The following is a 22096-nucleotide window of genomic DNA, read 5'->3' as shown; positions in this document are numbered from 1 at the left end:
CGATCTAGAGGCCTCCATCCCTGCTGCACACCAGTGTAGGACCAGGAGGGGAAGGCTCTTCAGCCCTGACCCCAACAAGGTTCCCTAAGTCAGTCCCTGTGGACGCTCCTCTCAAGGCTTCAGTCAGAGCTAAGGGACATTTACTTGTCACCGAGGGAGCCGACACAACCGCCAGCAGGGCAATAGGTGGCCTTTCCAGCAGCTCAGAAACTTAACCTTCTTCTGATTTAGTTCAGGTAAACTCCGGCAGTTCTGGAGGGCTGCCCATCAGGGACACAACCAAGGGGTGGGCACTGCTGGCATCCTACAGACCCCAGGACACCACCTCGCACTGAGCCAACCCTCTGAGGTTGCAACAGGCTGAACCTGCAGATGCCTGGCCCAGCACTCAGGGCTGTAAGAGAATGAGAACCAGGGAGACAGGCCACAGTGTGTCTGGGGGTGATGAAAAAGTTCTGAAGACGATACTAGTGATGTATTTAATGCCAATATACTTAAAAGTGTTAAAGGGGTAACATCTATGATACATGTGTTTTACCACAATAACAAAGCCAGTGTATCAGGAGCTCCAAGGGTTGCCCCTCTGCTGGGGTGGCAGCAGCTAGCTCCCCCAGGATGCCCCTATCCACCCCCACCCCCACCCCCCCAGCACAGGCCTAGCATTGGTGACATCTTTCAGGGCTTATGTCCACATTTTTCTGCTTTCAGTCCACCTCTGTCCAGTCATGAGGCCCCTTCCTGGAGGGGACTCCCCAATTGAGAAGCCTCCATCCTGCCCTGCTCCACCAGGGCCCCTCCGCACCCTGAACACAGCCCTCATGGCCTAATGTGCCACTCGGGAAAGCTCAGTGAAGCTGTAGTTATCATGAGCTCCACACCAGGAAGAGCACCCGGCATCTAGTAAACATTTAATTTGTTTACTAGCCTGTCCATGCTAAGTCACTTCAATCGTGTCTGAGTCTTTGTGACCCCATGGACTATATCCTGCCAGGCTCCTTTGTCCATGGGATTCTCCAGGCAAGAATACTGGAGTGGGTTGCCATGCTCTCCTCCAGCGGATGTTTGTGACCCAGGAAATTGAACACATGTCTCTTAAGCCTCCTGCATTGGCAGGAGGGGTCTTTACCACTAGCACCAACTGGGAAGCAGGTGGGAGACACCTAGCCTGGAGGACAAATAAAACCACCCTCCAGAGGGTGAGGACAGTGTGAAGAGAGCTAAGCTATGAGCCCTCACCACTGATGGACTGGGGTCCAGGAGAGCCCCACTCCCAATGCCATAACATCCCGCCCCCACTGCTCTGAGTGTGGACCACCAAGCCCACACTTTTTTTTTTTTTTTAAGCCCACACTTGTTAGCAAAGAGGAAATACCCCTCGTTGGGATGGGAGCTGGTGGCCTCAAGCCATCACATCCTCCAGCACAAAACTCATGCACGTGGGTTACAGCCCACAAGCCTGGCCTGGCCCTTCCTTCCACCTATGCCACTTCACTTCAAGGACTTTTTCATCTCTTTAATGCTGTAATGTTTCCATCTTTAAAAATTAAAGTATCCCAGCCACTGCTTATGAGGGTCCCCGTGTGAGAAAAGCAGCCCCACACCCCACAGTGGGCTCCTAGGTGTCACCCCACTTCTCCAGCTCCAGATCCTCTGCTTCAGAGAAGCCCCACTCCAGCTCGCTCTGTGTGTAGGTGGCCCGGGCGCGGCACTGATGGAGACACCAGGAGGTCATCACGGCCGTATTCTTGCTCTCATACTGATTGATTGCAGTAATTGGGGAAGCCACCTGTGTGAGCCTGGAAAAGTACCACTTTGTGGACAAAATGAGTGGCCCCAGGGTCACCGACATGGCCAGCACATGTCTTTGTACCGCCATGACCCCAGGGTGCCTGAGCCCCACCTGTAACAAAGGAAAGGCTTACTTGAGTCGCGGCTGCTGAATGGCCACCCGGACGTCGGGAGGAAAGACGGCAGTGGGGAGCCGGCCCGGCTGTCCTCCTCTACCTGCTGTGTGATGTGTCGGACTGTGTCTTTGTTTTTCCGATTCTTCCTCCGGCCTGTGGGCTGCCAGCCATCCCCGGCAGTCTGCTCCGAGAAGGAGTTCTGGATGGTGCCGTCCGCAGCAGAAGGCGGCTCGCTGCCCCCGTAGTGGGCCGGTGAGAGCGGCTCCTCCTTGACGTGCAGGGGCCCACAGCCCACGTCGCCAGGCCACAGTGGCTGCGAGGCAAGGTCGTCAGGGCCGTCGGCCTTGGGCTCCTGATCCTCCTTCCCATAGCTGCTCCCACCCTCGTGGCAGCTGGCGATGGCTGAGTCCCCGGAGGAGTTGGCGGGGCTCGTGCGCCGGGCCAGCCAAGGAGAGATGCTCCTCCCAGCCATCACAGCGGAGATGAGGGCGTCGGCGCCACCACCGGGTGGGGCGCCCACCTCAAACGCCTCGAGCTCATCTGAGGCGTCTGGCTTGATGCTGATGTCCAGCGCGGCCTTGATGAAGTCATGGCAGGCCTGCACGATGTCCGTCATCTGCAGGAAGCTGGCCGCGGACATCACCTCGATGACGTTCCTGCTGGTGAGGGCCAGGTGGGCAGAGTACATGAAGTCGATGATGGCCTTGAAGCCCTGGGCTGTGACAATGTCCAGGTGCGTGACCGTGGCCTGCTCAGAAGTCTTCTGCACCTGGCAGTAGAGAGTCTTGAAGTAGCGGCTGCTGCCGAGCAGAACGTTCTTGTGGGCCTTGAAAACCTTGCCCTCCACCACCACACACACGTCACACAGCACTCCGTGCTGTCTCTGCTCATTCAGCTCACGCAGCAGGTGTCGGTAGTGGGACGCGATTTCCATATCTTCCTTCCGGTTGTTCATCTGGGATCCTGGGGTGGCCTCCTCTATGGACTCTGTGGGGTGAGAACGGAAGGGTTACCCACACAGTCACACATGCACCAAGGGCTGAAGAGCGCAGAGGGAGGCCGCTGGGCGCAGGGCACCCAAGGGCAGCACCTGAGCCAGCTCCGTCCTCCTGCACACAGCGCCCTAGATAGAACCCTACATCCTGCAGCCGACCCTCCAACCAAGCAAATATTCCAGAAAGGACTAGAAGGCCCATCCGCAGTCGAAGAGACTTCTTTACCCAAACAGAAAGTCTAGGTGAAGAGAACCAGGTGCGCCTTCACCCACACCCTTGAAGAAGCGTCTTTAATGGCAAAACAGCAATATCCTACACAGTCCAGCCCGCGGGGCAGGAAGGGCCGAGGCTGGATGCCCACAGTCCAGTCCAAACCATGCTGCTTCCCCCAGGCTCTGTTTCCCAGCTCTCTGCTGCCCCCAAGATTTCTGGGGCCACCAGGCCACATGGCCAAGATAAGAGCACTTCAGTGCTGCCGTGTCAGGAGGCCACAGCCTGAGGCTGCAGCGTGGGCAGGGCTCCCTCTGAATACCGTGCAGGGGATGTGTCCCGGCCGTTGCTGCTGACCAGCAACTCTCGGTGTCCTTGGCCCGAGTGGCGTCATCCCCCAGTCTGTGCAGTGTCACTGCGCATGTCGGTCCCAACATCCCCAACAAGGACATGGTCATACTGGACGAGGCCCCTCCCACTTCAGTACAAGTCCCAGCCCAACCAGGTCAGGTTCTGAGATGCGGGGGTGAGGACCTCAGTACACGAATTCTGGGGCCACCGTCACCACATGAAACCCCCCGAGGAAGACAGATCTTCCTTTTAAACTCACCCTTTCCCAGGGGTCAGAGGTGGGGTCATCATCCACCTTCCCCACGGGGAGCAGACAGAGGGCAGGCAAGGGAGGGGAGGGCGCAGGACACCTCATGGTGGAACAGCTTTCCCTGGACTTCCAACACATTTCCCAATGTCACTTGGGCTCACCTGCAGATGGCTGCAGTCCTCAGGCTGGGAGAACAAGGCCGGGGAGAGTCCAAGTCTTTTGCTCCCTCCTATCTCTCAACAGCCCACTGGGCACTGTCCCCGCCAGACCCCACCCCACCCTAAGACTAGAAGTAAACAGGCTACTTCGATTGTGAGACCAGTGGGACCTGACCCCAAGGGTGGACCCTGAGGAGGAGGGGGAGTGATCAGAACTGGCCATGGCGGGGAGGGTCCCCACACTCACAGCTGATACTGGGGTGCTCAATCCTGGGTGCATGGGGGCCCCCCAAGGGCAGTCATCACCCAATCTGCTCTTCCTCCAGGGCATGTGAGGAGGGGAGGAGGACAGACAGACCATCCAGGTTGGCTTCACCCCACAGCTGGCATCACACTCAGGTTAACCAGATACCGAGGGAGGAACTGGAACACGTGTCAAGTCAGGAAATCAACCATCTGAGTGCAAAACATCGGCTTCATGCCTGAGTCCACGAGGAGCTCCTGGCCATGTGCAGGGGATGGGGGTGGGGTGGAGGGAGGTACTCAGGTACCTAAGGACCCTGTATTCAAATTAGGAAGATGCAGGTTTCATTACCTGACTTCCTGTATGAATAATAAATCTCTTTATTCACCAGTGAAGCAGATCCTCTAAGAATCAGGAAGAAAACTGAAAAGGGGGAAACGCCACAGCCGTTTACAGAAGCAGCAACTACCTCACAGGGTTTGCATTTCTAAAATAATTTCAACTCATATGGGAAGTTCTAAAATAAATTATTATTTAATCAGCGCAGCTTAAAAATCAGTTATGTATTTCACAGAAAATCTGTTGTAAGAAAATACAATTTTCATTAAGGAAAAAAGCTACCTGTATGCTAAAAAGAAGAGGAATCTAAAGAATGATAATCAAAAATAGATTAGTCAGGGTCTTCCCTGGGGGGGCCAGTGGTTAGGACTCCATCCTCCCACTGCAGGGAGCATGGGTTCAATCCCTGTCAGGGAATTAAAACCCCGAGGGCCATGTGGTACAGCCAAAAACAAACAGACAACAGATTAGTCTGCTATGGAAACATTAGGCATACACCTAATTTATCCAAGCCTACTGAAACTTTAGGGAAAGGACTGAATTTGCATTACAAAGTTGCTAATGTCTGAACATCAGTGAGACACTCATGGGGGTCCTGCCCACCTGACGGCAGCAGAAGAGCTGCTGGCCATGACCCTAAAAACCGAAGCATCCTAGTAGTCACATCACACAGCAGTCTGACCAGAAAGATGCAGGCTTCACACTCAAGTATGCTCACAGAGGTTTTTCTTTGAGGGCTGGGACAGCAAAGCATCTGCCCTGCCCCAAAGGAGGGTACTGCCTAGTGGAGATGCACCTGGTCATGGGACACACACCTGCTCAGGGAACACACATCAGTGGACCCACACTTGTTCATAGGACACACATGCTAAGTTGCTTCAGCCCTGTCCAACTCTTTGCACTCCTATGGACTGCAGCCCACCAGGCTCCTCTGTCCAGATTCTCCAAGCAAGAATACTAGAGAGGGTTGCCATGCCCTCCTCCAGGGGATCTTCCTGACCTGGAACTAAAACTGTGTCTCTTATGTCCCCTGCATTGGCAGGCATGTTCTTTACCACCAGGGTCACCTAGGAAGCTCCATAGCACACACACCCGTGGACAGATAACCTGACTGTCATTCTGAATTACCTGTGCTACTGCATGGACCACAGGGCACTGTCATGCATTCCAAGATCCACATGAGCAGTCCTGGCAGGAAGGGACCCTCAAAGAGGACCCTGTGGCCCTGAAGGGTCCCAGATGCCACTCTGTCAAGAGAAGTTCAGGCTGGTGAGAACAAGGGGCAGATGGGTTACCTGCTGCCATAACCGGCACCTGCAACTTTGTTAAAGTAACCCACGTGCCACCTGGAAGCCACTCCATCTCTACATGGGTTTCATGTCTCCTGGGGTCACTACTCTCTGTTTTATTTATAGCTCGCTAATCTCAAAACACTTCAACCTCAGACAGAATCACTTATGACCACCTTGGTGCAAATACAAGTTGAATCCATGTTCCAGACTAGACTCCAAAAGTGTGCCAATCTGCACCATGCAGATTTCAGAGCCACCCCCACAGACATAACCCAGGACACGGGGACCATGCAGGTGGTGGCACAGCAAGTGATGGAGGGGGCAGCCAAGGCCCCGTCCTGCCTGGTGGGAAACTTGCCTGATGCTGCCAGAGCCATTTCTAATACCGATGCCTCTAGGAAAGGTGGAGGTGGTCTCCAAGCTACCTGGTAGGGAAACTGAGTCCAGCCATCCAGAGTCACTGAGCTTGTATTGGGTGCCACAGACCTGCCCTGCCCCGAGTCTCGCAGTCCTGAGCCAGCTCCCATGATACAAGAGACCCAAGTCTCGACTCTTCAGTATGGTAACCTGGAGTCAAGGCGGGGTTGAGGTCTCCCCTAAACAAGTTGCACTCATACATGAGCACAGACCTGCTGTGCCAACCTCCTCTCTGAGCATCAGGGGCAGATGTGGTGTCAGGGGCACCCCCGTCTGTCACTTCCAGGGTACAGAGCCTGCAGTACTCCAACCCCAGGGCACCTCACGAACCTTCTCCCCACAGCATCTGAAGGTAAGGAGGTTGCAACCAAGAACAATCTTCACAAATTACCAGCAGGAGGCCGGTCTCTTATTCATCCAGCTTGCCCACGAGACCATGGATGCTTTGCTGGTAAAAGCCAAATAAATTCCCAAGTCTCGAAAATTACAAGAAACATGAAACATGAAGACTGCTCTTCTGAGTTTATTTCATTTGCTGCACTATAGGTTCAGATTAGTAATTCTGTGAACAGGAGGGGGTATTCATGTTTTTTCTCTGGTCCCTAAAGACCTCCACCTTGAAGACAATTAATTCTAATAATAAGGATGCAAAATAGTGAATGCATTTGGACTTTATATCCAGCTGCACTCAAAGAAACTCCGGGTGTGGGCAAGGATCAGGAGCTCTGGCCGACTGGTCCCTCCCCAGGGCCGGTCACCAAGTCCCAGTACAGAAAAGCCCAACACTAAGAAGTGAGCACCTCAAACACCCATGGAGCCTCCTCGCCAATCCAACTTCACCTCTTCTCACTGTGTTTCCACTATGCTCCATTTACACTTTCTTGAAATTTTCCTGGAAACGTGACCTAACAGGTGAATATTGTTTTAAGGTGGAAGCAACGTACCTTTAGTGCTAGAACCAGACCACCCACTCCTGGTCTGCAGAGGCCAAGCTGCTGCCTGCAGGCCCCATGAAGCCCCACCTCCGCCCTTGCCCAGCTGGCCGAGCATGTCTAAAAGGCTCTTCCAGGTGGATCGCTAGACCACACAGGTGAATCTCTAGATAATTACACTGCGTGAAAGCAACCGGACAAAGGAGACAGTGCAGGAATCCCTCCCATGAAACGAACCTGCAGAGAGACCTACACGGGCAGGTACAGGGGCTGCCTGGCCTGGGGACAGCAAGGGACAGAGACACAGCTGTGTGCAAACCCACCCATTTACCCTCTTCCAGTGAGCAGCTTGTTGTACGTGAATTATGACAATGTCAACTACAAAACTACTTTTATGGAAATATCCTTGCTCGACAACAAACCAGTGCGTACCCATCAACATTTACCGTGGGTTGAACCATGTCCCAGACTCACTTGTTGCACGTGACCTTTTTTGGAAATGGGGTCCCTGTAGATGGAACTGGTTAAGACAAGGTCGCTAGGGTGAGCCCTGCTCCAATGTGACTGGTGTCCTTAGGGAAGGGGACCTGGGACACAGACCTTCATGGGGAGACAGCTGTGTGACAGAAGAGATGAGCCCATGGCCAAGGAAGCATCAGAAGCTGGAGGGACACCTGGGACAGGTCCTCCATCCTGCCCAGCACCTTCAGAGCAGGTGTGGCCCTTGTTCTCTGACCTCTGCTCTCCAGGGCTTCGATGGGATAAATCTCAGTCATTTAAGACACTCAGCCCAGGGTTCTGCTAGGAGCCCGGGACACAGATGTCTCTTATCTACCAAAGAACCCACCAACACCAGTGGATGATACATCCATATGGGAAGTGCTTGGCTTCTTCCCACCAAGGCCTCTGCCTGACGTCCCATGGGCAGAACCCAGCCAGCCCCGGGCCCCTCCCTGTGTGGACCCAAGATCCAAGACACTGACAAAAGGAAATCATTTCATAACCCACACTTTATACACATTGTTTTATCAGGGTTCCTTGTTGCCTTTTAAAATTTAAAACTGGGCTCCTGACTAGGAAGAAATACTCCACATATAATAACAGAAAACATCTTTAGGTGCCCGGCGGGGTCAGCTCTGCCTGAAGTTTCTCCAATGACTCATAGCCTGACCCTTGGGTGATGCAGACCAGGGTGATCTCAGAATGCAAACCCGTGTGGGCCAGGGTGGGTCCCTGCTCCGGGCCCCACCCCACCACCACCCTCTTCCCTGTCACGGCCTCTTTCGGTTCCTCACCTCCATAGGACCAAGAGCCTCCTCTGCAGCCCCCCACCCCCCGGACTCTCCTACCTGTCTAGATGTCACTTCCTCTCAGGATGTACACACCCTGACCACATAGGGCCAGATGCGCCCTGTCCCCGCCTGCCTGGCTCTGGCTCTCAGTGTGGAATGACCCACAGAATTCCAAGGTCTTAGCTGTGGCCCAGACTTAGTCCCAGTGCAATTCCATATCAGCCCCTGAGGGTGTCCAGGAGCCTGGAGCTGTGCCCGGCACTGGGCTCAGGCTGAGGATCAGCACCCCCCCCCCCCAAGTCCAGAGCCAGAGCAGCACAGAGGTGCCATGAGGGCTCTCAGGGAGAGTCCTGGGTGGGGGCACAGACAGCGAGACTGAGTGAGTCGGGGCTGGGCATAGCCACCCCAGAGACCTGGCCGAGGCTGACCCTCAAGGTTCCAAAGCACGGAGCCACCCGCGCTGGCGTCCCAGCCCAGCCTGGAGGACTGCGGCCCAACCAGCATCACGTGGACAGAAGAACCACAGAAGTTGGCCCAGCACCGTGGGACACAAGAGGCCTCTGTTTCAGAACGGTCGAGGGCATCAAGCTATGGCCAACACACAGGCGGCCCAGGGAAGACACAGCACCTCGGCGTCTGACAGGAGGGCTTGTGGGACATAGACGGGGCGGGGCCAGTGAGAGAACCACAGGCAGCCGGGGTGGTGCCGGCCCGGACCTCAGGTGGTTGGGGCACCAGCCACCAAGATGGGGAAGCCAGGGGCTAGTACGTCAAGGGGAGACACAGGCTCCCAAGGGAGAGCAACCCCCCGGGGGTCCCAGATGTCCTGATTGGTAGGGTGCCCGGGGCCCCAGAAACAATTGCAGGGGCAAGGAGAGAACAGAAGAGACCAGACAGGGAGCCCTCCTACAAAGCCGAAGCAGCATCGTGGCCCCAGCCAGGCATCCACCCAAGAGCTCCGTTGCTTCTGCTGGTGAGAAGCAGGTCCACAAATTTGCTTTGTGGGGTTGGGGAGAACAAGGGGACGAGGTTATGGCTTTACCTGTGCCCCCAGGCACCTCCTGCTACACCCGACCCTCACTGTGGCTCTTTCCTCTCTAAACCACGCATGACTGTAATGGGCAGCTACCAGCTCCCTTAGGCTGTGATAAGTCACTGGGCAATACAAATGTGCTCTTTTTAACAGGTGAATCGAAAGGGAAGTCCTGCCGTGGTTGCAATCCCCTCAGCTGCTGACAAGCCACCTCTTCCTGGAAGCCTCCAGGGGCTCTTCCTACAACAGCACGCGTGGTGCCTCTGTCAAACAAGAGATACTGTTTAAATGTCCCAGCTTAGCTCCTGGTAGAAGTAGCAGTGGACAGCACCTTCCTGATCCTGGGTGGGCCTGAAGGTCCCACCTTTACCTCACTGAAGGACATGACAGTGAGGCCATGGACAAAGAGCCTCTGACCAGCCCCACGACATCCCAGGACCACAATTCAGAGCTGACACCACAGGTGTGGCTGAGAGGTGGGCTCTGATGTTCTGCGTCAGTCACAGCTCACAGCAAAGGTGGAGGATGGATACAGAGTTACTTGCTTTTGTGGGGTGAATTGTGTCCCCAGAAGATAGTACCTACGAATGCGACCTTATTTAGAAACAGGATCCTGGTAGATTTAACCAACTGAAGATGAGGTCATAAACCAGTGGGATGGGTGTGTCACAAAAAGGGGAAATCTGGACACAGACACACAGAGGGGGATGGAGGCAGAGGTGGAGGTAGGTGGCCACAGCCCAGAGGTGCCTGGGTCACAAGAGCTGAAGAGGTGGGAAGGATCCTCTCCCAGAGCCCTTGGAGGGAGCACAGCCCCACCACCCCTGCTGCGGGAACATGTTTCTGTCCTGTTTCTGCTGTGTTTGCCACTAGTCTGTGGCACTTTGTTACAAAAGCCACAGGAAAAAGCTACACATCCACTTAAAATTTTTGTTTTTCTTAAAAAGAAAACTGATCAGCTTAACAAGGCAGAAAAAATATATCCAAGGGTTTTAAATCTGAGCTATACTGTGACTTGAAATGTTAACTCTTAACACTTGTACTCCCTCTGCCAAGGAAAAACATCAAATCTAAACAGGAAAGGGAAAAAAAGCAGCACCTAGTTCTCAAGCAACCTGATGGAATCCTCTGTAGTCTTTCGACTTTTGACTTTGAAACATTTTCCAACAGAAGGAAAAGATGCAAGAATGATTCTTGAGAGAACTCCCACCTAACCCTTAACCAGATACACCAGTTCTTTAATATTTTGCAACATTTGTTCACATCAAGCAAATGCTGGAATCTTCAATCACCATCTTTTCTATTCAAAGCTGCATTTCTTGAAAACAAAAGGATCCAGCCAACAATCAACAATCATCTACCTAGGAAACCCCATCATACAGGTCACTGGGCTTGGACTGGGGCAGAAACGTGGTGCAGGACTCCCCGGCTGGTGGTGGGAGAGCCCCACACAGGCTCAGACCAGCACAAACGTTTGTTCTGGCATCTGACACAATTTTAGCTGCTAATCGGACGTTTCAGGTCCCCACTGTCATTCTGCACAGGTCTTGCAGACGGTAAACACTCATTAGATGCTGAATAAATGCAGGCTGGGTGGACGGTTGCCGAGTGAATGAAGAGTGTGTGTCTGCAGTGGCAGACGGGCATACACCTGAGAGAGACTCTCACCTTGTCAGGATGCAGAAACCAGGCAACAGTGAGGAGTGAATCCCACTTCCCTCACCAGCTCGGCCAGAGTCCCAGTGTTCTCCTCACGAGAATCAAGCCCCCTGACCCTCAGCCATGCACCTATTTCATCAGCTGCCATTGGAACAGAGGAGCACACACTCCAGACCCTGGGTTGGCTGTGGATGAAAACAACTTACCTAGAAAAGAACTAAGTAAAAATAGCTCATGGCTCCAAACAAACACTAAAATATTCGAAAGAAATGATCTTGCCAAAAAATTATGCTTAAAAAATTCCAAGATGATATTATACTTTATTAACTCTAGAATTTTTCAAATAAAACTTACATAGGTGATAATCATTTGGAACATTTTATGTACAGATGCTTAATAGAAGGTACAAGTATCTTTAAAAGCAGGCACAAAATATAAAAACAATTCATTTTTTAAGTCAGAAATTCCGATGCAGACATCACTGTCACACTGCGGACACTGAGTACCAGACACACGGTCCTGACTGCCCGGTCCTCGAAACAGGGTGGGGCTCCTGACAGTCAGAGGATGCCACCAGTCAGACCACCGTGTGGGACCAACGGGTCCGACTTTTTTTTTTTTTTTCCCCTTCCCCAAGGTCTGACTTTTTAACGAACAGCCCAAAACAGAATAAAGCAGATTTCAGAATCACCACCCCAAGCGCAACTTCTCCAAGTCCAACTCCTGGGTCTGTCCTGACTGCAGCTCAAATCAACCAGTAGTAAAAACTTGGACGATGCCATCCCCAAGCCTGAGCCCCAATTGGGGGCCCCAGGAGGTACTCACGGAGCCACCCACATGAAGGAAAGCAAGGGACAGTGAGATAAAATGTCTGTGATTTGTCTTAAAATAGTTCAGAGCAAAAACAGAGGAACTCAAATGTGAGAAGAAAAGGGAATTACTAAATCTGGTGAAGGAAACACACTCGCTAATTCTCTGTGTGTTTGAAAACTTCCAAAGTAGGGTTCTGAAAATACAATGAGATTACCGAAGAACAAGATCACTTTTACAGAATCAAGGGAGTTTGTGATTAAGGCAGGCGGGTGCTAAGAGACAAGGCTTCTCAGGTGGTGCTAGTGGTAAAGAACCCACCTGCCAGTGCAGGAGATGGGAGTTTGATTCCTGGATTGGGAAGATCTTCTGGAGGAGGGCATGGCAACCCATTCCAGTATTCTTGCCTGGAGAATGCCAAGGACAGAGGAGCCTGGCAGGCTACAAGCAACTTAGCACACACACACATACATATGTATGTACTAAGAGACAAGGCTGGTGCCTGGCCTGCAGACCTGAGTCCAGGACTATGCAAGCCAACACAGTGGTGGGGGTGGTGGTTGTGTGTGTGGCACAGCCTGTCTGCTACAAGAGTCACAAGGGTGTGCGCAGGGACCCGGCCCCTCCCACCCCGGAAGGGGAGGGTCCTTATTCAGGAGGTGACCATGGGAGGGAATCAAAGTGACAGCCGTGACCTTGACCTCCAGAGGGTTTGAGTCCCATGGATCAACAACAGGGGGACTTCACCTGTGAACATGGATGACATATCAGGCATACAACAGCCCTGTCCATACCCACAGCCTTTACAACCACCATGGGACACTTCCACACTGGTCACTGTAAGAATTATGACTTTCAGACCAGTCACTCAATGAATCTATTCGATGTTATGTGAGGCTCCTCATGTTTCTCTTGCATGAAAGGTTTTCTAAATATTGAAGGATATATTTTGTTTTCCTGCATCTCCTACAAGAAGTAACAAAAATGCTGTCTAGAAAAGGGGCCCCTCCAGCTGCCCAGGGGCAAGAAAGGCCTGGGTCTACCTGGGGGGCAGATGGGCACATGGGTACCCAGTCCTGCAGGGGCGCCAAAGGAGGGGCCGTGTCCTGCTATAGAGCAACGGCACTAAATACCCACCCCAATGGCCCTACCGGACACCCTGGGCTCTGCCTCTGCCCCCACTACAACCTCCCTCCAGGCCCAGCTGCATCTCCTCTCCTCTGCAGGCATCGACGTCTGTCTGCTCTGTCACTTCCCCTCTGGGGACATGCGAACCAACACAGCCAGGACCTTGTTGGCGCCTGCATCCCTGGACCAAGAGCCCCCCCCGCCCCTCCACTCATGGAGAGCGTGGGGCTGAGTGCAGGTCTGTGGGGCAAACTCACTAACACTGTGGTCACTGGCCTCATTCGCTCAACCATCAAGGAAAGGGTAGGTATGAGCGGTGATTGCTGGAGATGAATGGGGAGGCCTCAGGAAACCCTGGCACTGAGAAATAAATGAGGCAACATGTCAGGAGAACACAAGCTGTAACGGTGGAGAGGGTTGAATCCTTTCCCCCAAAATGATCTGCTCACGTCTTAACCACAAGGGAATATAACCTCACTTAGAAACAGGGCCTCTGCAGGTGTAATTGAGTTAAGATTAGATCATCATGGTGGACACTAATTCAAGGTGACTGGCATCCTAATAAGTAGAGGCAAATCTGACACCGGGGTGACAGCCATAACGGCAGGACAGGAGGCAGGAGGGACATGTCTTGGCTGTGAGCACCCAGGACTGCCAGCGGCCACCAGAGACTCAAAGAGGCAGGAAGCGTGTCCTTCCCTGGAGCCTCTGGAGAGAGGGTGGCCCTGCCCACACCTTGATTTAGGACTTCTGGCCTCCAGGTTGTGAGAGAATAAACCTCTGTTGTTTTAAGCTCCCAGATTAGTGGTCCTTTGCTCTGACAGCCCCAGAGAACTCACACAAACAGCAGGCTAACTTACACAGATTGCTCCCTAGTCAGATGGTAGGAAGGCCCTCTGAAATGGGCCATGAAGGGTTCCCAACCAGGATCCACACAGTCCAGTCCACTAACCTCCCCCATACCCGACTCAGCAGCTTGTGGCAGGGCTAGAAGTTGTATCCGAATGAAGCTCACCCCATCAAGCCAGAAACACAGTCCACCCCTTCCTCCAAGGAAGCCATGTGGCAAAGCCGCTCATGTCCAGAGTCTGGAACACGGACAGGTTTCACAGCAGCTCAGCCTCACCCCTGCACCCTGGGCCTGGTGCTGGACCCCTCCCAGCAGGTGGCAGAGGGGTATGTGGGGAGTGCCCTCAAGACAAAGGGAGAATCATTGTCTGCCCTAATAGTCACATGTTCACTTCAGTGAGTATCAAGAAAAACATAACTGAGATGCCTGACTCATGACTTCATGGATATTCTCGCTTCTTAAGATGAGGCAAAACAAAGGTAAGTAGATGTGAGGTTGGTGTGACCCTCAGGCAGTGGCATGGGCAGCATCGAGTTGTGCTTGCCCTGCGTGCTCCTCCAAGGCTCAGCGCATCTGCTGAGCTCAGAGGAAGACACTCTGTCTTTGAGGGACCACCCGAGCCTCAGTGAAGCGGATCTGCTGGACGCAGTGCAGGGGGGTCCCCTGGCACTGACCCTTCTGACCCTCTTCTCAGGCTCTCAAGGGCACATGTACACCTGGAAGTGCTCCCGGCTCCCTGGCCTCCTGACTGCCCTGCTCATCACAGAGGAACCACAGTCACTGCAGCCATGCGGTGGCTGACTGAAATTTCTGCCTTCTCTCTGCTACCAAGTCCGGGCGCTGGGATTTCCACTCCACAACAGAATCAAAAGCAGCAGATGACAGAGGAACCAGAAGGGAAGAGGTTTAAAAGACCCCCACCCACACCCCAGTGTTTTTCACATCGTCCAGTGGAGCTCAGTGACTTTAATGGTAAGGCGGTCCAAGGACAGTGTCACCTTATCACTCCCTGTTCTGATCTCATTCTCCCAACAATGTAAGAAAGAATAGGAGGACTTCCCCAGTTGTCCACTAATTAGGACTCTGATTTCATTGTCGAGGGCGCACATTTAATCCTGGTTGGGGAACTAAGATCCTGCAAGCCACATGGTGCAGCCAGAAAAAAAGAAAAATAGGAAAAGTCAACGTACCCAATATTAAAGACCACTTTTCTCAGGTGCCCAGCAGGCCGGTCATGATACATGGTCACTGCCCCCTTGAAGGGTGTGTCTGCTACTAACTTATGAAAAGTTCTTCAAAACACTCTGAAGTTGAGGGGGTAAGTATTCATATAAAATAATAGCAATGAAATAACAATGTCTCTATATCACCAGAGGCAATGGAAAAACACCATGTCTTCATGGAAAAACCTGGAAACTTCCTGCTTATGGAGTTATCCATACATAACCAAAAATGAAAGCAAAAGTGACAACACATGGTAACACACACACTTTAATAATATAATCCTGAACAGAACTCTGAAAATGCCAGGAGGGAGCTGACCGGAGAGGTTCCACTCGCCCCAGACGAGATGCTCAATTCTCGGCCAGTTAGTGCCCAAGTGGTGTGAAATGTCCTGCCTCCTTTAGTCTCCATTTGGAAATTAAACATTACGCGTGGATATAGCATCAGCAGCAATCGCCTCTCATCAGAGGAATGAGATCCTGTGAGACATTGCTGAGAATATTCAGAAGGTAAGGCGACCGCAGCCAGAAGCTCGGGTCTCTTCCTCAACAGCAGGGACACATGTCCTCAGCTTTCTCTCACCTGAGGAGCTTTGTAAGGGAAATTGCCACTTTTAACTTCCCCCTCATTGCCAGTTCTTACTAGTAACACTTTAGGGGCAGATGGAGACTACTGGTCAGCGGAGAGGGATCTGAGACGGGCAGTGGAGGCTGCAGTCAGACCACCAGCCACAGAAGTCATGCTAAGGCGGTTTCATGCGACAGGACAGGGACAAAAAGAATAGCTCTGTCCACTCTTCTTAAACAACCCCCCGGCCCTGCCAGTGGGGCCTCACCTTGTCTAATTGACAGGCCCCAAATGAGACCATGTTGGAAGCTCTGGGACCCTCCCCCCAGGGCTGATGAGCCTTCCCCAGTGTCCAGGGGTCCCAGGGTTCTTGGCCCCAGAGAGGAGAATGCAGAAGGCTTCCCGCACTTTGATCACAGGAGTTTCTAGGCCAGCCACCGACATGGGGCCCCGTCCCACTGGACCGGTAGCCTCCCTACCCTGGTCTGGATGCGAAGACCCACTGGCAAGTCAAGGGCTGCTGTTTAGGAGAAGCCAGAGTGGCGAGGACACACACAAGCCGGGCATGGCCCCCTGCTGAGAAGTGCGAGCCGGTGCAGGGACAGCTCTGCCACCTGAGGCCGCTCCACGCTCATCCCAGATCAAGCATTTCACTCTGCGTCCCGCTTCCCCACGTGACCTTTCCCCTGGAGACCTGGGACGTGTGGCCCGCCAGCCTGCTCCACTTTGTGTGTGAGAGGATGTGGGCCACGGCGCTGGCTGCCACAGGGCTGGCAGGAAGGACGGGGTTTCAAGTGCAGATGGACAGCTTCTTCAGAGACCAGGGGTCAGGGTAGGGCCTAGGTCAAGGGGCCTGATTCCCTGGAAAAGGTGATAGCCACCTGTGTGCGAGACTCTGAGCATCAGGCATCTGTGACTCAACCTCATCTGGAGCACAGGGGACGTCGCTGGTTCAGGAACTGAATGTAGAGGACCTGGCCTGAGCAGTCAGCCGGCTCTGCAATTCTGAGAATGTTCCCCACAGGTCAGCCCTCTCCTGCCCCTGAAGGAAACAGTCGTGTCTGAGCCATCTTCAAACTTCCTAAAGAAGAGGAAACTCCAGTCCTGAAGCTGCACTGCTTAGAATGGGATGGGATGAGAAAACAAAACACACCTGTTCCGGACACGAAGGCCCATTTGAGGCACCCGCCCGACCCGCTCACATGGGCAGCCCACTTGCCCACAGCCCTGAGCTCCTCCAGCGACCTGGCCCCTCCCCTGGGTCTACAACATACCTGAACCCGACACCCAGACGTCATCCTGCCCGCCCCACCCTGGGCTTCTGGGCCACCCTCCTGATGGTGTTTTCCATCATCCTGTCCACCCTCTCACTGAAATCAACAACCCAGTGCACCGGTGCTTTCCCTCTGACCAGCGGGCCCAGCCGGGAGTCCCTGAGTGGGCTTCACGAAGACCATCTCTGTGCACCCTTACACAGTTCCTGTGAACCTCGGCACCACCACCTCTAACTGAGGGCCAATCAGCACCAGGATGTCAGCCTGGAGAACAGCAAACCCAACCTTTAGACAGGAGGGGTGAGTGGCCAGCCTGAGGGTCCTTGCTCCCCAAACCAAGTCCTTGCTGGGCTCTCCGGCCGCAGGTTCAGCAGAGGGACAGTGTTCAGAGTGACAAAAAAAAAAAAAAAAAAAAAACCTGGGTCAGACCCTCTGCGTGCCAGGTGACCCACAGAGAGTGTGATGTGCCCAAAGCCGCCTGGCCCCACCCGCCACTCGTCCATCTTCACAGCAGCTCTGGTTGCTTCAGGTTTTCAAATCCTCTCTCAAAGACAGAGGCATCTTCTTTCTGCTCCACAAAGAAGGGGTCCGACCCCAGGTCCACTTAGACAAGCAGGGCTGGACTACCATTGGGGGCCAGGAAAAGGACAGCTTCCCTGAGACTTTCCCCCTGTAAGTGTGACATTTAGGAAGGGATTCATGTGCTGAAACGCAGACTTTAAAAGGCATCATTTGAAACTACATCGCCTCTTGCCCCCAACCCCACAGCCAATCAGCCCCCAAAGCTACCTGGCCCCAAAGTTTCTGCCCTTTCCTTGGCTATCCACTCTCTGTGAAGTGGAAGTTAGAAAATAATTTTCCACATAGGTACTGGAACCAGGGGCTGGCACCAAAGGCCCAACCTGGGCCAGGGGAGGGGTCTGCATGGACACCCTTTCCTCCAATAGTCTTCAGAAAGCCCACCAGGTGGGCCACACCCATCCTTCTCTGAGCTCTCAATAGCATCTGTCACTCACATCAGTGGTTCCTGTAGGGCCCCCACCCTGACCCATCCCAACAGGTCAAGAGCCCCACTGCAGGAATTCTGTCTCCAATCTGGCCCACAGCAAGCTCTCAATACAGTAAAAAATCATCGTGAATAAGAAACACTGGGAATGTCTCTTTAATGTGACTCAAAAAACACACCTGTCAAAACACAGAACCTCTATAAATGCTGTTGAAAAACACGCTAACACTGTTTCTCAACTTTCTAAAGTACCTAAATCGCTAATTTTTAAAATCCAAATAATGACATTTAAAAAGACTTAGTCATTTCACAATCTAAATAAGAGTTAAACGGCAGTGTTGAGAGACACTGAACGGAAAACTCTGCATCAATCACCCTAAGGTCAGACCTGACTGGTTGAGTTTGTGCTTATCCTTCACTAGAACAACTTTTCAGCTTGTTAGAAAAAGTTATTTTTCTTTTCCATGACTTCTCCATCTACAAGCATCTGTCATCACCAGAAAACCAGAACCCAGAGCCCAAGTACACATGTGTCAGGCACATACCATACTGAAGCTCGAAAGGCAGAAAAGAGGGAAAACGCCAGTGAACCCAGGGCTGAAGACCCCAGCTGTACTGGCCATTCCAAAGTCAGAGCCAAAGGCAGAGGACACAGGGGCCGGGATAGGACAAGACAACTGCGTTGCAAAGACTGAAATGAGTCTTGAGGTCTCAACAGAGATTTTCAAGCATTGCTTATTCTCAGGAGTTGGGCCATTCAAGCACACTTGTAGCAAAACGAAGAATCTTTTTTGTTCAGGGGAGCGGGCAAGTTCACAAGGGAATTCTTGAGAGCCTACCATCACTCAATAGATTTTAAAGTAGAATATGTTCTATCAGACAGAAGGTAAAGCCTCTGTTTTTATGAGGACACGAAACCCCCAGAACAGGGCACAAGAACCCTCCGCCCATATTAACACAGCAGTCAACAGGGCACCTGGGCGCAGGAAGCACCAGCAAAGTGAGGCACGAATTCAAGTTCAAGTTCACAGCTCCAGGCTCCCGGAAGATGTTCTGTGGGGCCTTCGCCGCTGGTCCGAGACCTCTGGTAGAGCAGAGCAGGCACACAGCTGCCCCAGAAACACAGACCACAGGGACGCAGTGGCCCAATTTCACTTAATTTGAAAAACCCCACATAAGGACAATGTTGAAAAGTTTGTAATATTCGGTTTAACATGTTTGCAAATAACACATCGTCTGACTGTAAAAGAGTGTCCTTCCAGGCCTCCAGTGGAGTCTCACCCATCCTCAGTGTTGATCTCACCTTCCAAGTGCTCACGTGTGACTGAGGAGTGCGGCAGCCCCCTCCCCCTGGATGATCCAGTGGGGACACAGAGCACCCAAGAGGGTTGGCGCCCCTGCAGCCGACACTCCACCAGTTCTGAACACCAGGAACTGGACGTGGAAAAACAGCTCATTTTCAAATCCTAAACAGCTAGATCTGAACAAAACTCATCTTGTCCAAACAAAATTCTTTCATCGAGGGTAATGTCAATGAGGCCTAATGAGATCCTGTCCTGAGGCTGACCTCCAAGAAAGGCTGACCTTGGGACTTAGCCTAGAGGTGAGGCTGGCCTCCCAGAAAGGTTGATCTTGGGGTTTAGCCTAGAGGTATCCATTCCATACCCCCTAAACAGAACTCTCCCCATAAACACCCACATACACCTCCTTCCCTTCAGTAAAGGAGATAAAAATAATTACTAGTTTTCTAGGGGAACATAGTGTCTAAGTCAGACTTACACCTAGTAACTTCTGCCTCAGCAACCTCTCACTTAGTCCTTTCTGAAACAGCAAGGAGTCCCAAAGTTTCAGTTCAGAGTATTTATCATGAAACACACCAACTAGAAGGAGTGCACTATAATGAAATTCTACTGTTTACTTCATCATTCATGTGAAAAACCCTTCCATAAGTTTCCCTTTGGGGAACAAACTATTTCCCCTCCCGATGAGTGAAAACACTGCCTTCACAGGCAACACGCAGGCCAGCGATAGACCGAATCTACAGTCTGCTACCCAAAGGGAAGTTAGCTTTGATGATAAATCCAGTATGAAAGATTCTACAACTGATACAATTAAAACGCACTCAAGGACTCCGCACAGGTGTCTGAGCCCAGCGGCTCGCCAATGTGTTGCCTAATTAGCATTTCTTTAAACAATGCTGATAACAATCTTGCCTCCGCAATCCACGACAAACGCTTCGCTGAGATTGGAGCAAGGAAAGCGTAAGGAAATTCGCTGAGAATCTCAGTCAAACTTTCTTTTGTTTGTATTTCCTCGGTATCAGAAAATACCAGTTCTTCGCCCCTTTGGGTTGTACCCAGGCTCCTCGGTCCAACCCTATTGTGCGTGGTCCGTTAAACCTACAAATAATGAATTTGTCAGCAGGGCGAGAGGAACCCCAACTAGCCTGAGCCCTCCTCCTGGTGCAGAAAATCGCCCATTTGCCATCCAGATTGAGTTGTCAGACATTGACTCGTGCTACCCTGCGAAACTGACATGTCTATTTACAGAGAAACAAAGACGCGGCTCGCGGCGGACCCCGCTCCCTCCGCGCGCCCCGTCCGCTCCGCGCGCCCCTCGTCGCTCTGCGCGCCCCGTCTCCTCCGCGCTCCTCTAGTTGCCCGGCCTCGAGGCCCCTGCGCCCTGGTTTAGCCAGTAATTAAAATGGAGACGAGGCCAGTGCTGGGCTTCAGGGGGAGACAATGACCCCCAAGGCCCGGGGGAGAACCGGGACCCGCCGCGCCCACCTCCCGCAGTTCCGACTCTTGGCAAACTCGGCGCGGGCGGGTCCGGGTGCGGCTCGGAGGCGCGGGCGGGGGGCGCGCGGGGCGGTGCGGGCGGGGGGCGCCAGGACGCCCCCGGGCTACCTCCTGGGGCCGGGCGTTGACGCAGCAGAAATTACCAGCTGGAAAATTCCCCTTTCGGAGGTAACGGGGGAGGGACCGCGGCGGCGGCGGCAGGAGGCGCCGAGGACTAGGGGCGCAGGGCAACCCCGTCGCCGCCTCCGCCTCCGCGCGCAGCCCCGCGGGGACCCCGCGTCGCCCTAGCCCGCCCCGCCCCGCCCGCGCCACCGGAGATCAGGGACCAGCGGGGACCGGGCGGGGGTCTCTATCGCCGCCCCCAGAGCTGCAGCCGGGCGCGCCGATCGCCGCCGGGAGGGCGCCCCCGCGGGGCGGGGCGCGGCGGGGCGCGAGGGGCAGGCGGCGGGGGCGCGCCCCGACTCGGAGCGGCTCCAGCCCGGAGCGGTCCGGCCGGCCTGAGCCCCGGCCCGGCCGCGATGCGCCGGCCCGGCCGCGGACAATGAGCCGGCGCCGCTTACCTGTGACCCCATGGGGCGCAGGCGAGGGCGGGCGCCGCGGCCGCCGGACCAGCGCCGGTGATTGCCGCGGCCGCCGGGCGAGCGCTTCGTCCGGGCGGGTCCGAGCTGCGCGCTCGCCTTGGCCGCTGTGTCCGTCTGTCCGTCCGTCTGTCCGTCAGGCCGGCGCGCGCCCCCGCGCCGCTCCAACCCCGCGGCCCCCGCCGCCCGCGCGCGCGCCCCGCCTGCGGACCCTGACCCCGCCCCCCGGCGCGCGCCCGGCCGCTGCTGATTGGCCCGCGCCCCGGCCCCCGGCCCCGGCCACCGCCCCGGGCCCCGCCCCGCCGGCCCGGCCGCCGCCCCGCCCCTCGGTCGGCCGGCTCCGCTAGCCGGGCGGAGGGGGCCGCGGCGAGGGTCGGTGCGCCTCCGCCCCCCCGTGGGCGGCTGGACAGCGGAAGTGCGGGCTGGAGCTCGCTGGGCATTGTGGGAAGCCCCCTCCGCGGGGCTGGCGGGGGGCGGGAGTGGCGCGGCGTGGGGTCTCCGGATGCCCGCGCCCCTTCCCACGGGGACCCAGCACCCGGCAGACCATCCGGTCGGACACTCGGGTCTGGACGAGAGCACCCCAACTCTTGCCCGACCGCGCACCTGGCGCTGCCCACGCGCCTGTCCCCCGGGCTACAGGCTGTCCGCGTCCCCCGACGCGCAGTCGCGCCGCACGGGTCTCGCAAACTTCGCGCCTTCCAGGCGGTTTGTGCGGCCGCGCGCGGTGAAGCGAAACAGCGCTCCCACAGTGCCCAGGACCTCGGGGCCGCGCCGTCGGGGACCTC

The 22096-nt window shown here is 54.4% G+C and overlaps 1 protein-coding gene across 1 annotated transcript in view; it reads right to left on the bottom strand.

Moving 5' to 3' along the window:
• ZBTB46 (zinc finger and BTB domain containing 46) overlaps positions 1-21454 on the bottom strand; it is a 49626-nt gene extending 28172 nt beyond the window's left edge. The window contains exons 1-2 of the mRNA XM_065921614.1: positions 21294-21454; positions 1923-2891 (exon numbers count right to left, since the gene is read on the bottom strand). Coding sequence (XP_065777686.1) covers positions 1923-2859 — 937 coding nt within the window. The 5' untranslated portion in view covers positions 2860-2891; positions 21294-21454. The remainder of the gene's footprint in view (positions 1-1922; positions 2892-21293) is intronic.
• Between the last annotated feature and the right edge of the window lie 642 nt (positions 21455-22096).

The sequence above is a fragment of the Muntiacus reevesi genome, chromosome 2 (genome assembly GCF_963930625.1).
Source record: "Muntiacus reevesi chromosome 2, mMunRee1.1, whole genome shotgun sequence".
Classification (NCBI taxonomy): domain Eukaryota; kingdom Metazoa; phylum Chordata; class Mammalia; order Artiodactyla; family Cervidae; genus Muntiacus; species Muntiacus reevesi.
Note: the sequence above shows the minus strand (reverse complement) of the source record. Positions and strands in the feature narration are given on the sequence as shown.